The following is a 14,601-nucleotide window of genomic DNA, read 5'->3' on the forward strand; positions in this document are numbered from 1 at the left end:
GGAGGCCTGCAAGGTCATTGTCTGCTGCAACATAGTTTGAAAAACCAAAAATAGAAATTGACAGGTAGCAATGAGGGTACTGTTCACAAATCCTGAAAATCGCCACTGCACATGTTGCTTTTGACAACGAGAGCCAGTTTGTTAAAACTCTTTTAAGTGGGTAAAAATACATTGTATGGCAATACAGTGGTGCCTCGCAAGACGAAATTAATCCGTTCCGTCAGGCTCTTCGTATAGCGGTTTTTTCGTCTTGCGAAGCAAGCCCATTGACAGCTTAGCGGATTAGCGCTATTAGCGGTTTAGCGGCTTTTAGCGGATCAGCTGATAAGCGGCTTAGCGGCTTAGGAAAAGGGGGGAAAAAAGGGAAAAAACCCCGCAGGAACTCGCAAGACATTTTCGTCTTGCGAAGCAAGCCCATAGGGAAATTCGTTTTGCGAAGCGCCTCCAAAACGGAAAACCCTTTCGTCTAGCGGGTTTTCCGTCTTGCGAGGCGTTCGTCTTGCGGGGCACCACTGTATAGGTGTTTGCAGATCAAGATACTAAAGCTGGTGAAGCTGATGGTGTGAGAAGTGTGGCATTGACACAAGGCATACAGAAAGGAACAGGATGTTGGCCATGCCTTAGTTGTGTGGGACGGTTACATTTCTACTAGATTATGCTGTTCTCAAAATGGGTGATGTCCCTTGGATTCTGTTGCCGGCACTTCAGATTAAAGGAGGACTAGTTTGGGTGTAGTGGAATTCAACAATACTTTCTGTTCCTCAGCAAAATATCAGGTCAATATTTCTGATTATAGATGTAGAAACAAAGCTGCACAGCGTGTCTCTCAACCTGAGTGTGATTAGATCTACATAATGGTTGCATATAACCTTGCGATTGGAAGAGTGGTCTTGATGATGCAAGCAAAGGAAAGCTTTCAGAATTCAGTAACCACTTTGGAGGATTTCACACAAAATGGCCCATTCAGTGCTTATTCGATCTGGAATACTAGTTTGCGGCAGGGCTATTCAGAAAGATGGTTTCTGGGATATATCTGAACCTTTGCAAGCACGTGCACCAGATTCTGCCAGCTGCTAGGGAAATCTTGAGTGCTGAAGAGTCGTTTAAAAGAACAAATACCTTATACCTGTGGTAGTTTCCTGAGACTCAGCATTTTTTTCTTCATGCTTCAGGTGTATTCATGTAACATGCTTCATAACGGCATGAGTTTTTTGTGGAATACTAAGAGCTTGCATTAGGATATTTCCTTCTGATTTCGAGGGAGCACAAACCCCCACTGGAGAACATTCTTCTTAGTGCTAACCAAGAAATGTGTAAAAGCCTGCTGAGGAGGAGGCGGGTAGAGTTGTGGAGAAATGTAACCTTCAGGATGATGATAGCATATTAACTTGGGTACTCTACAGCCTAAAGGAACACACACAAGTCGCATCATAAGATACCAGCTAAAGCTCAACTGTTGCAATTGCAGTTGATGTTCAGTAAGTGTCACATTAAATGAGGTTTTGCAGCCAAGAAGGCCCTGCCTCTGGTGGTGATGTTTTCCCAAGGTTGGTTGGTAATGGGTAAGTAAAAAAACATACGCTTAGAAGCCTTTTATGCTTCTGCAGTATGCAAATTCTGTTAAATAAATAAAATAGGTGTTCCTGAGCCATTTATGACTTTGTACTATAGTGCCAGCATCTTGAATTGTGGCTGATAGCTCAGTAACAGCCAGTGCTGTATGTTGAGGATGGGTGTAATATAATCTCATATTGCTGCCCCACACATAACGGACAACAGAATTTTCATCCCTTGCAGCTCCTTTCTATTCCATTTTGAAAGGATGCACACACTCACACTCTTGCCATGATGGTTTCCCATAGGAATCTATGCAATGCAGGGATCTTTTTGCTCATTGTGGGGCTCATACCCACAACCTTGAGATTAAGAGTCTCTTGCTCTATCAACAAAGCTATTCAGTATTTATTATACTCACACACACAGTGATATCCAATGTTAGTCATACTAGTAACTTAACCCATTGGTATCTGAAGAAGTGTGCTTGTACACGAAAGCTCATACCAATAACAAACTTAGTTGGTCTCTAAGGTGCTACTGGAAGGAATTTTTATATTTTGTTTAATCCATTAATTTCAGTAGGTCTACAGTGAGCAAAATCCAACCCAGAGGATAAGGTGATAAAACTGTTTTTGGACGGCAGCTGAGAGATTAGACACACAATCATGTGTAAAAAAACTTGCATGGGAGAAAAAAAATAGTTTGATCTGGTTTTGAGCCTAGTAGAGAGTATTTTTCACAGGGGAACGTAGCTCTGTGATCCATCACCTGCAGTCTGCATACTGTCAGAGAAACAGTTTTGATACCACCTGCTGTTTGTGTGGATTAGGCTGAAAGTGCAGCTTCTGCTTCCAGTAGGTTTTGCTTCCCTCCAGAGATTACCAAGCAAAACTACCATGTTTCCACCTTTCTCCACTTTCCTGCTTGCACAAACCTAGGCTCAAACTGCCTGCTGATTCATCTTCATCTGGTCATAGTTAGTCTGAGCATGTTCAAAACATATTTATTTGACTTTGTGGGTGGGTGGGGCAGGGAGCTCCCTATTACACATTATTACTTTTCATTATTATTATTATTATTATTGATTATTATTATTGTATTCCACCCTATACCCATAGATCTCAGGGCAGTTCACAACATAAAGTCAGTATAAAAGACACAAAATACATAATAAAAACCCAAACAACTCAATAACCCCCCCCCCTTTCCCCAACACATTTAAAAGGCCTGGTTAAACAGGAACGTTTTTGCCTGGCACTTAAAGGTGTATAATGAAGGTGTGAGCTGAACCTTCCTGGCGAGAGCATTCCAGAAACAGGGAAACACTGCAGAAAAGGCCTGTTCTTGTGTTGCCACCCACTGAACCTCTCATGGACTTTGAGGAGGCACACAAAGAAGTCTCAGAGTCCAGGTAGGTTCATATGGAGAGAGGCGGTCCTTGTGCATTTTACTTACCTAGTTTCAACTTTAAGGTGAGGGGAGGCGGCACCACCGTAAACCCTCAGAGTTTTTATACATACATGAGAAAAATGATGCCTGGATAAGTAACAAGTATGCAGCTGTTGGCACTTCCTCTAGGTGGTCAGAGGGGATTCCCTTGGGATACAAAACCATAGAATTGTAGAGTTGGAAGGGGGCCTGAGGGTCAGTGATGGTAACAGTTTCTCTCCTGAATCCTCCTGCAGGATTTTTCCCTGGGAGCTCTCAAGGATGTGACGCCTTCCTCCGCCACAAGATGACCCTCATTTCACCATCTATCTTGAAGAAATACGGCATCCCTTTTGACCGGGTATGTATGGATAATGTTTCAGGACACACACAGGTTTTCAGAGAATGCTGGTCGAGAGCTGAATCCTCCAGCATAATGTTACGTTAAACACTCAAAAGTAGGGCTCTGAGCTAGGTTCAGTGTTCTGGTTGAGGGGAATAACTTGATGGTGATGCGTTTTTACTTTCAGAGACAAATCTATAAATTTTGTTTTATTATTGTGAACCCTTTGAGATCCATGGTGGTTTGAGATTGTAGTGGTCGAAAAAGACCCATCAAAACTAGTACTGTGGAACTTGTGAAACATGGTACTCTTTAATTCCTTCCTCAGCTGCCCATCTGGCTGGGTTTCCCAATTGAAGAAACCCAATTGAAATTAATCTAGACAATCAGCATTACCCAAGAATGCCTGATGTTGTGTGGCAACCATTCACTTGAGGACATTGTTAAAAAAAACCCACCACCATATATTTGTGACTGGTTGCTAGCTAGAATAATACTCAGGGTTGAAGGAAGTGTTCTTCGCTTGATGGCCTTGGCCAAGTCTCTCACCCTTACAGTTGGGAGGATAAAATGGGACCACTTTCATTTCTTCTACCCTAAATCTGTGCAAAAATGAAATTAAAAGGTGTAGCACAAGATCCTGCCAGAAACATTAGCTCCACTCTGCTTCTCTTTCCTTTTTCATTGAGTGTGGGAACTGAAAAACAGGGTAGAAATTCAGTCCCCTTCCCTCATTCCCTGCAGGGGAGGAATTGTGTTGGAATCTCCAGTCCACCATTTTTCTTTCCCAGTTGAACTGTTGATGTTTAAGGTAGTTTGTAGTTGTGAGAATATAGAAGACAGGTTTAAGCAAAGCATGCATTGGCCATTAAGCAACCTGCATAGCTCTTTTCCAAAGTGTAATTATGTCTTCATTGAAAATGGAGTGAGAAGAATCATTTCAGCTTTCAGCATGAAAAATAGTGCTATAAAAGTTTTCCTGAATTGTACACCTCCCTTTACGCTTCCTAATTATTTTAAGGATGTAGGAAGTTTAGTGCAGTCTTAAACACCACCTGAGAAAGGGGTATCACACAGTTCTGAAAGGAATGGCTGTTCACAGTAGGGAAGAATATGACTTGCAGCCCACCAGAGAGGGGGTTCTATCTTTGGCATTAAGACTTTGTGTTTAGCCTGCTTTTTCTGACACTTTGTCAGACTGAGTAGATGTTGGTCAGGCTGCAGCATTTACACAGAACATGGGAGAGAGCCCTTGCAAAACCTCTGTGTTAGCTATGTGGGAAACTGACATAGAATTCTGTTTCAATGTGTGCACAATGCAAGAATGGAGGCCTCTTAAAGGCTGGTGAATCTGTGAATGCCTTTTCTTTTGAAGGCAAGGGAAGGTTGGCTTTAAGATTCTGAGGGCCTGGCCCCCAGCATGGGAGGGATGTTGCTTTCCTGACAGCTCCTTGCCCCTCCTCTGAGGCCACATTGTGGTAAGGTGATGCAGGAGGACCTCCTTTGTGTAATGAGCCTGGGCCCCAACCAAGTCCAACCTAACTTAAAGCAGCAGCCCTCTCCAGAAGTGGCCTCCATTCACAGAAAGAAAGCCAAAGGTTCCTCCCATTTCTCCCTCCACAAATGCATCAAAATTCCTGGCAGGCTTCAAACAGGGCAAATACCTGGGTGTTTATAAATCTTAGTAATGGTATTTACTTCTCTAAAGAAATCAGATCGATACCTGAGCTTTTTAATAATTAAAAATGTGTATTTCTGTAATCCGCTATTGATTTCTCCATTTATTCTGTGAAGGCCTTGCAGAAGTCAGTAAATTCAGGGCTTTTCACTGTGAGTGGCAGCCGGTGCTGGCTTTTCCTCAATAGTTATTACTTTTCTACCCAAGCCCATCCGTCACCTGGAGTGCTTTTCTAATTTATTGGCGGGATAATGTTGACAGCAGTGATGTGAGGAGGATATGCACTGTGGGTCTTGGGATGAAGACACAGGGATGTAGATTTTCTGACAGGAGCATAATCTCTCTGTCTGCTTAACTTAACTGTCTGCAGCTTTGCCTTGATTTATGAACAGGTTCAAGTGGAGCTGGGCACCAGAGGCCAGGCCTGAACTTCTCTCACCTGTATCGGGAGAAGCAGAGGAATACAAAGCCTCTTACAGTACTGCTGTCAGGCTGGCTCTCCTCAGGGGAGGGGAGGGAGGTCGTGAGTGCAGATGGTTGTCCCTCTTAAACATTCTTTTGAGTAAAGTCCTCATGCTTAAGAATTAGGCTGTGACACATTAGCACCTCAGTAAGTCGCAGCAGCATTTTAACCAGTCACTTTTCATGCCTCAGGAGCATTGCTTGCCGGTGCTGGTGCTGCTGCCTCAGTCAGGGCTGGCTGAAGACATTTTGGCCCATCAGGCAGAGAAATCCTTATGACATTTCCCCTTCTTATGTTAGTTAATGCCCAACTCAGCCAGTTGGAAAGTTTTTGTACAATTATGTGGTAATAAGGATAGAGACAACCAATCCAGAGGGTGGCAGGCTAGTTGGTGATGCGCAGCAGACCTGGTGTTAGTTGTTCTTCAGAGGGACCCCAGTTTTTAAAGCAAACACCCAAGTTGTGAGTACATGGAGGTGTATAGAAGGCCTTCTTTTATGCATGAGCCAGTTTCCCCTTCTTTGGTTGTCCAAATCAAATGATCAAACTCTCTTTCCCTCTGAAATGAGGAAAACCAGATGTTTTAAGACCTCAGCTCCCCAATTACATAACAAGTAAGGATGTGGTTTTCCCCAAACCTCTCCACTCTGGTGGCAGAGAAACAAGAAAAGTGGGTGCCAGCTCATTCATATTCCCACTCCCCCCCCTCTCTCTTACACACACACACAGAGTGCTGTTGCAAACATGATGGATATGAAATTTGTGCTTGGCATCCTGGTTCTTTAATCTCATCCTATGAAAGTTTGTCCCACTCGATTTCTTCCTTGGTACCTCTGATTTAGATGTCTCACATGTGTAATATAAGTGAAAGGGGAATGATTTAGGGGAAAGTGGGGAAAATCTTTGTGAAAGACGCAAAAACATGAAAGCAGAGTTACTGTATTGTGGACTTAGGTGGGTGGTTGAAACTACAGTGCTTCTCTAGTGTTTGATTCCCCCACTGTACAAATATGCCTATGTTTTGAATATACAGCTGCTGAGATATGTGCAGCGCTGCTTGCCAGGACTCGGACTACACCTGCCTGATATGCTGCACTTGAGACTGGCAAATAATTGTTTTAGAGGTCCACAATTTTTGCCTGGACTTGATAACTAAGCCAAAAATTGTGGTTGCCAGAAACCTGCCCTCTATTTGCTTCTTGGGCTGCTTCTCTGTGCAAGGTCAAAGACAATCTTTTGCTCCCCTTCCCAGCTCCAAGATGTCCTGGCAAGGCCCTGCCTGCAGAAGCCTCCTCCACTTTTCCAACTACAGAGCTGGGAAGAGTTGTGGGGGCTGATTAATTTGTTCCTCTGGAGTAGTTTGCTAATGCAGTGACCAAACAATTTCCAGTCTTCCTCTTAACACTGGAACTGGAGAGAGGACTAAAAGCTGCGATGCTACTGCAGAGACAGCCCTTCTTCCCTCTCCCCACCCCCACCCCCAGTAGCACCTAAGTTTGGGAAGAATACCTGGGGCCTGTCATATGAGGATGCTGCACATTTGCCATAGCAACTGAAATTGCCAGACTCAATACTGTCACTTCGATCCTCTTCTGCAGACAGTGACAGCATTTCTGTAGTTTATGGTGGTCTTGAGATTTCTTTATTATATTTCATAGAATCATAGAGCTGAAAGGGAACCAAGGGTCATCTAGTCCAACCCCTGCAATGCAGGAATCAGCTAAAGCATGCATGACAGATGGTCGTCCAATCTCTACTTAAAAACCTCCAAGGAAGGAGAGTCCACCACCTCTTGTGGGAGTCTGTTCCATTGTCAAACAGCTCTTGCCTTCCGAAAGCTATTCCTAATGTTTAGTCAGAACCTCCTTTCTTGTACCTTGAAGCCATTGGTTCAAGTCTTTCCCTCCAGAGCAAGAGAGAACAAGCTTGCTCCCTCTTCCATGTGACAGTCCTTGAGATATTTGAAGATGGATATCATATCTCCTCTCAGTCTCCTCTTTTCCAGGCTAAACATACTCAGCTCCTTCAACCATTCCTCATAAGGCTGCGTTTCCAGACCCTTGATCAGCTTGTTTGTCCTCCTCTGCACATGTTCCGGCTTGTCAACAGCCTTCTTAAATTGTGGTGCCCAGAAATGAACACAGAACTCCAAGGCAAAATAAGTGCCTCTACTTCTGTTAATGCAGGCTAGAATAGCATTAGCTTTTTTTTTTTGCTGGAGAAGTGTGCCTTTGGCCTTCCCAGAACACTAAAAGATTGTGGGGCTTGGATTTCAGGCAGCATAAAGCCAATGTGGGGGGAGTTGGTTGGGCCCCTGGTGCGGCATGCAAAGAGTTTATTGCAGGTCACCTGGGTTGGTGAATGTATGCATTTCCTCCCTGCATTAGTTTGTTCCCATGAGAATTCCTTGTGGAAAACCATATTTCTAGAAGGGGTAGCCGTCTTTCCTAACAGATCCCACAAAGATATATGGAGAATCCTGAAAGCAGTGCTGGGTCACCATAATCAGCCCGCCATCTTGGTTTCAGTGTAGGGGTACTTCTTGTCACCTCTTACTACAAATACAGATTTATTTTAAAAGGTCACATTGCCTTGGTCGAAGCTTTGCTACCTCTTTGCTTGATAATGGCATATTCTTTTCTTCCTTTCCTGTTTTCAGATCACCCAAGAAGCCGGAGAGTTCATGATTACTTTTCCTTATGGCTACCATGCAGGATTTAATCACGGGTTCAACTGTGCAGAGTCCACCAACTTCGCCACACTTCGGTGGATCGACTATGGCAAGATGGCCACCCAAGTAAGTTGCCACATCCTGGTGCTTTAGTTGGTATGGGGCAAATTACAAAGCTTGCCTTGCAGATTAGGGGCCGGTCTGCCTGGCTCAGGTTTCCTGCTGATTTTCTGCCTAAACCGTGACTGAACCATTGAGTTCACACCAGCATCATGGTTCATGCCATCTGGCTCAAGTTTGCAAAGGCACTTCAAACTCTGGTTTTAAAATCTGTTTCAGATGGGAACCCTGCCTAGTGTTAACAGATAGAGTTAGCACATGTAAGGCTTAACCACAGTCAAGGCAAACAAGGAGCGGGTGTGTATGTGGAATGTGTGCTGAGGTTGGAAAAGAGTTCACACTCCTCAGGCTGGCTCCCAGTTAGCAAACCATGGTTTCCTGGGGTTTACCGTCATTTTTTACTCAGCTAAGCATATTCCATCTGTTTCTGGCTAATAATAATAATAATAATAATAATAATAATAATAATAATAATATTTCTACCCCGCACATCTGATTGGGTTTCCCAAGCCACTCTGCAGCTTACAGTACATAAAAAAATTGTAAAACATTAGACATTAAGCTGCTTGTTTGTATGCCTGGAGCCTCTGTCACATGCGCCCAATGGTTCTTTTTCCTTTGATGTGGCTAACATGGCACACTGGTGTGAGCCCTAGCTTTCCCCCGATAGTGTGCTACAATATGTTTGTGTCCGTCAGTATTTTCAAAGTGTGTGCCATGAGAGAACTACTTGTGTGTGAGAGAGAAAACAGTTAAATGGTGAATAGGTCCTGGTAGGGCCAGAGTACCTGTCCCACAGAGAAAGCTGTCTGCTGTATCTCTGCTTGATTTACTGCTCTTTGCCTCTTTCCAATTAGCCTCCACTGTGGGCAGACAATTCTGCCTTGTCTCTGTCTCTGAGGTGTGACCACCAGCTATTCCTGAAACAGAATAGCCCTTTCTGGACGAGGTTGACTACTGGTCCTTTATATGAGACACATTGACTCGTGGAGAAATGGGTTGGGCTTCCCTCGGGTAGTCAGTTTCTACTCTTGCACCTGAAAAGGTTTATTTTCAGACTATGTAAGAGTTGAGGGTTATTCCAGTTCTGAACTGGCGATTGGGTCTCTACTTCCAGGTCTCTGGGAAATCACTGGTGCAAGTGAAGCACACATGAGGAATTGTAATCTCAAGACTCGGTTTTAAAGTAGTGCTGAGGCCTAAGTACAAAATTGTGTCCGAAGACCTTCTGTTTTAAAACAAAGCATGCTAATCTAAGCAAATTTTATTATTAGAGGACTTGGAATCTGATCCTGTCTGCTGTGGCCTTGCTTGCTAGGGTTTCACCCCAACACATCTAATTTCATTGTTTTGGACCCCAGAAAATGGTAGTTTGTCATGGAAATTCTGAGAAGAGTTTTAACTATGGCAGCTGCCAGTGGGCAACTGCTCTAATATTAAAAGCAATTTTGGGCTTAGCCATGTGTTCAAAAACAAGTGACATTTGGGAAGTGGAGACTTTAGATTGAGGCTCCATGCTTACATTGTTGGGCATTGTAGCGTGAAATTACTGAACAAGCAGTGATGGGGAGACTTTCCAATCCACTCTAGGTAGGGGGACCTAGGGAGACGAGGAGGAGGAGATGCCCCAGCTGTTCTCAATGCTTCTCTTTCCACACTGACAATCACCCCACAGTGCATGCTTACTTAGTTGGTGTTATCCAGAATGGTAATTTGGCTTTTCAGAATTTCTGCCTTTAGGGAAACCTTTCCGTGTCAACTTCCCCACTGAGGAGTCTCTGTTGTGGAACACATTCCAAGTGTAATTGCTCATACCGGCATCAGACATTGCTGCTGCCCCAGGTCAATAGAGAGTGCCCTTCCAGCAAGCCCTGAACTCCCTTCCAGATTGATAGCACTGGGCAAGCTGTCTTTCAGAAGATCTTGTGATCCCATTGAGGAAGTTCTTATAAGCTTCCTGTATGTTAAGAACAAAGGTGGAAGACTTTAGCTGAGGGAAAGTTGTATAGAAGGAAAAGGGAATGTAAGCCTGTTTCAGTCTGTGATACTTCAGTCACAAAGAACCCCGACTCCTTTGATGAAACCTGCTGGGCTTCAGCCTTCCCCCCAGACCTGGGAGCCAGAGTCTACTCCGAGGAGGAGCCAGGATGAAAAACAATACACAGAGAAATGGTGGGGTGGGGGAAGAGGAAAGGGACATTTTAAGGCTTTGGTGCGTGGAGCAGCATCTCGGATGTAGCCAAACATCTTCCCCTGCAATAGGGTAGAGCCTCTCTCATCTCTCCTCTAACTTTGCTTGGATTCCTTTATCTTCGGGTGAAATAAACTGATAAGTGATTGTGAATAACACACCCAAAATAAAGCAAGTAACTAACATGCAATAAGAGTGGAAGCAAACAGATCTTCCCTTTTTTGAAATCCATGAAGCTCCAAGTGAACATTGAGAATCAGAAGCTGTGGACCTTGCAGACATGGTTCTTCTGAGAGAAACTGAGTTATGTTTTTATTTTTCAAGGATATATTATTTATTGGAATAGATTAGGATATAAATCTAATAGTCAAAAAAACCATGCTTATTTATTTGTTATTAAGAAATTCGTTTCACTGAATTCACTGGGTTTACTCCCAGGTAAGTGTACATAGGATTTAGTGTCTTCTGTTTCTTCCTAACAGTGCTGTGGTTTACATACTATCTTGAAGCCCAAATAATCCTCTTTTTACATTACTGCAGCTTTTATCTTAGGGGAAAAAACCCAACTATTTCCCCAGCAGATTGTCTGTGTCCACACTAGGGCATTCATGCATACGTGGGTCACTGTTTCCATGTTTGGCTTTGTCTGTACATGAGCAGTTTCAATTTCATGCCTCCAAAGACTGCTGGGTATTTCTCATTCACTAGTTGGTGCTGCTTAAAAGCATGTATATTGTTGTCCCCTCAATTGGCACTTCCCCGTCCAATTTCAGAAATTTATGGGCTTGTGTGCAGCTATTTGTTAACATGTTTGCTCACACCGTATTATTTTTTGAAACGCAAGTTTTTCAATATTATTTGAACAAAATAAACGTTTGGAAAAAGTTTACTGCAGGCAGTGATTTGGAATAGCTTTCATATGAAGTGGTACCACCCCTTCTTGGTTTTCCCTTTCCCCATGCCTTTATCCACAAGGAGAATTTTTATTTTTATTTTTTAAATAGTAAAAGCTGTTCTGTGCAAGAACAGTGTTGTGCAAAAGAGCAGTTGTAAAAACAAAAATATGACAAATGTGCCAGCTGGTCGAGAAGGGCAGGCTGCATCCTTTCCTTCTGGCTGATGGAACAAACTAGGGGGTGTGATGATAGAAAGGTAAAGGTACCCCTGCCCGTATGGGCCAGTCTTGCCAGACTCTAGGGTTGTGCGCTCATCTCACTCTAGAGGCCGGGAGCCAGCGCTGTCCGCAGATACTTCCGGGTCACGTGGCCAGCGTGACAAGCTGCATCTGGCGAGCCAGCGCAGCACACGGAACGCCGTTTACCTTCCCGCTGGTAAGCGGTCCCTATTTATCTACTTGCCCCCGGGGGTGCTTTCAAACTGCTAGGTTGGCAGGCGCTGGGACCGAACGATGGGAGCGCACCCCGTCGTGGGGATTCGAACCGCCGACCATGCGATCGGCAAGTCCTAGGCGCTGAGGTTTTACCCACAGCGCCATCCGCGTCCTGTGATGATAGAAAGCACCCAGCAAAACATTACCAAACATATAAAAACAAGAAAAACCCTACCCAAATAGTGTGCTACACTGCATCCACAATCAGGCGACATGTAAATTTATCACAGAATCATAGAATCTTAAGAGTTGGAAGGGATCCCTGAGGGTCATCTAGTCCAACCCCCTACAATGCAGGAATCTCAGCTAAAGCATTCATGACAGATAGCCATCCAAACTCTGCTTAAAAACCTCCACAGACTGAGAGTTCACAACCTCCCATGGGAGACTGTTCCACTGTCAAACAGCTCTTACTGTCCGGACGTTTTTCCTGATGTTTAGTCGGAATCTCCTTTCTTGTAAACTTGAAGCCATTGGTTTGAGTCCTCCCCTCCAGAGCAGGAGAAAACAAGCTTGTTCCTTCTTCCATGTGACAGCCCTTGAGATATTTGAAGATGGGCATCATATCTCCTCTCATTCTCCTTTTTTCAATTCTAAGCATACCCAGCTCCTTCAAGCACTCCTCGTAAGGCTTCGTTTCCAGACCCTTGATCATCTTGGTTGCCCTCCTCTGCACATGTTCCAGCTTCTCACCATCCTTCTTAAATTGTGGGGCCCAGAATTGGACACAGTATTCCAGGTGTGGTCTAACCAAGGCAGAATAGAGTGGTATAGAATAGAGAATAGAGTGGTATTCTTATATTGGATCTCATTATTGATGGATTGGAAAAATCTAAATTTAGTGGGAGAAAGGTGTGGCCTGCTCCTTTGATCTGGTGGATACCACCAAAAAACAAGAAGTAGCTTCAGTTCCATGTTAAACTCCAGGGTGGATGGATCAGAAACATGTACCATCATGTACAAAATTCTTCCACAACAATGTAAGAGACTGATAAAGTTCTACAGAAAATGATTACTTCAAGTTATTGCTGCTAAAGTTGGTTCTACAAGCTTTTGGCTTTATTTCTGTTAAATAAATCATGACACAGTGTAATATGTCATGTTGTTTATCTGAGGTTGTAGTTACCTAATTTTAAGATGTGCTTAGGAACGGATGATTGTTGTTATGTCTTCATACAAAACCACAGAATTCAAAGAGGGTGCGCTTTCTTTTTCCCATGACTATAGTTTGTGTCCCTGAGGTTGCACCAATTCTCACTCTTAAACGTGAGATAGGTTTGTTAAAAGAAAAACATCTGTACTCGTGATTGTACCAGACAGTATGTTCTGTATGTAAAGTTATACATATATTTATGTTCTTAAAGCAGTTAAGGAAGTTTAGGATGTGAAAAGGTGACTATTTCATTTATTTCACTCTTTCCTGAATCTTTGGTGTGGTATTTGTCGGGTGGAACATGTTTTCCACTATGGCAGGTTCCGTTTTCTCCTCCAGATGTTGCTGACAACTCCCACCACCCCTGACCATTGCCCATGCTTTCAAGGAATGATGAAAGTTGTAGTTCAGCAACATCTGGAAGCCCAAAGATTCCCAACTCCTGACTTATGGCTTCAGAACATTTAGAATATTTACATTTCCCCTCCTACCTGCAGTCAACACTACATTTGCCAGTGTGCTCTTTAGTTACTCACACTTGAGTGATTATATACAATCCTAAAGCAAGCAGCGCTAATAACTCACTGGACCGATGTTGGTGCTAACTATGGCAGGACACGATTTGCCTGCGCTTCACAAATGCACACGGGGGGGAGTTTAATGATCGGCTCATTAGAAGCGAGTTCCACTGTAATTGTTGGACAAGCATTGGTATTAACAGGAAATGTGCTCTTCAGTGGCAGGTTTAAAGGTGCAAAGTTGGCTGTTGGGAAGAAAAGCAGATTATACCTGAGAGAATCCACAAGTAGGCCTTCTAAACTCTGGTTTAACTGAAAATTGGCCTGCTGAGTCTTAATGTGTGTATATATCTGCACTACAGTCATAATTGCTTTTACTTCCATGGCTTTATGTATGTGGACCACTCATAGTTTCCTTCTCTCAGGGGAGAAGAACCACCTACTTAACTCAGGTAGGGCAGAATTGTGAAGATTAATGAACTAAGGATTATAAGCAAAATTATTGATGGTGCATCTAGCACCAGCCCAAATAAGCTTTAGAAATGGCTTTCTAACATTTTTCGCAAACCTAGTGTGCCTTCAAGGCTAATATTTGGAGCTGCAATCTGGTTAAATAAATTTAAAGCTAATTATTGATTCAGTTTGCATATGAGTAGAGACAATATTTCTGAAGAAGGAATTTCCCTTTGGTTTTAGATGATATGCACATGTATCATAGCTGGCATCATCTTAGAAGAGGCATTTCTTCTGATTGAGAAATAGGAGAATGCCACTTTTAAGACAGTGCTTGCCACTTTCCTGTTTTATAAGCGCAAGCTTGCTTGCTTATTTGTTTGTTCAAAAAAATAGCTATATCATTGTTCCCACGGGGCAATCTCTGTGTCATTTTTTAAGCGCTTGGCAGCTTGAGCGCTTGAGTGCAGCCAAACTACTACTTGGAGCTTTGGTTTCAGTTAGGAAAGAGGGTGGTAGTGGGGAGATCCATTGGGTCTCCTTTCTGAAAAGTAAGCCCCCTCTGAAAAATCACCCAGATTTTCCCACATTGGCGGACTAAGCCTCCAGCAAGGGTATAGGTGTGGGGAAGAGAGA

The 14,601-nt window shown here is 43.4% G+C and overlaps 1 protein-coding gene across 3 annotated transcripts in view; it reads left to right on the top strand.

Moving 5' to 3' along the window:
* KDM4B (lysine demethylase 4B) overlaps positions 1-14,601 on the top strand; it is a 186,542-nt gene that overhangs the window by 81,701 nt on the left and 90,240 nt on the right. For all 3 annotated transcript variants that reach the window (XM_081846063.1, XM_081846065.1, XM_081846064.1), the window contains exons 7-8: positions 3,243-3,346; positions 8,129-8,266. In XM_081846063.1, the coding sequence (XP_081702189.1) occupies positions 3,243-3,346; positions 8,129-8,266 (242 nt within the window). The remainder of the gene's footprint in view (positions 1-3,242; positions 3,347-8,128; positions 8,267-14,601) is intronic.

Source organism: Podarcis erhardii, assembly GCF_964252035.2.
Source record: "Podarcis erhardii genome assembly, chromosome: 18".
Classification (NCBI taxonomy): Eukaryota; Metazoa; Chordata; class Lepidosauria; order Squamata; family Lacertidae; genus Podarcis; species Podarcis erhardii.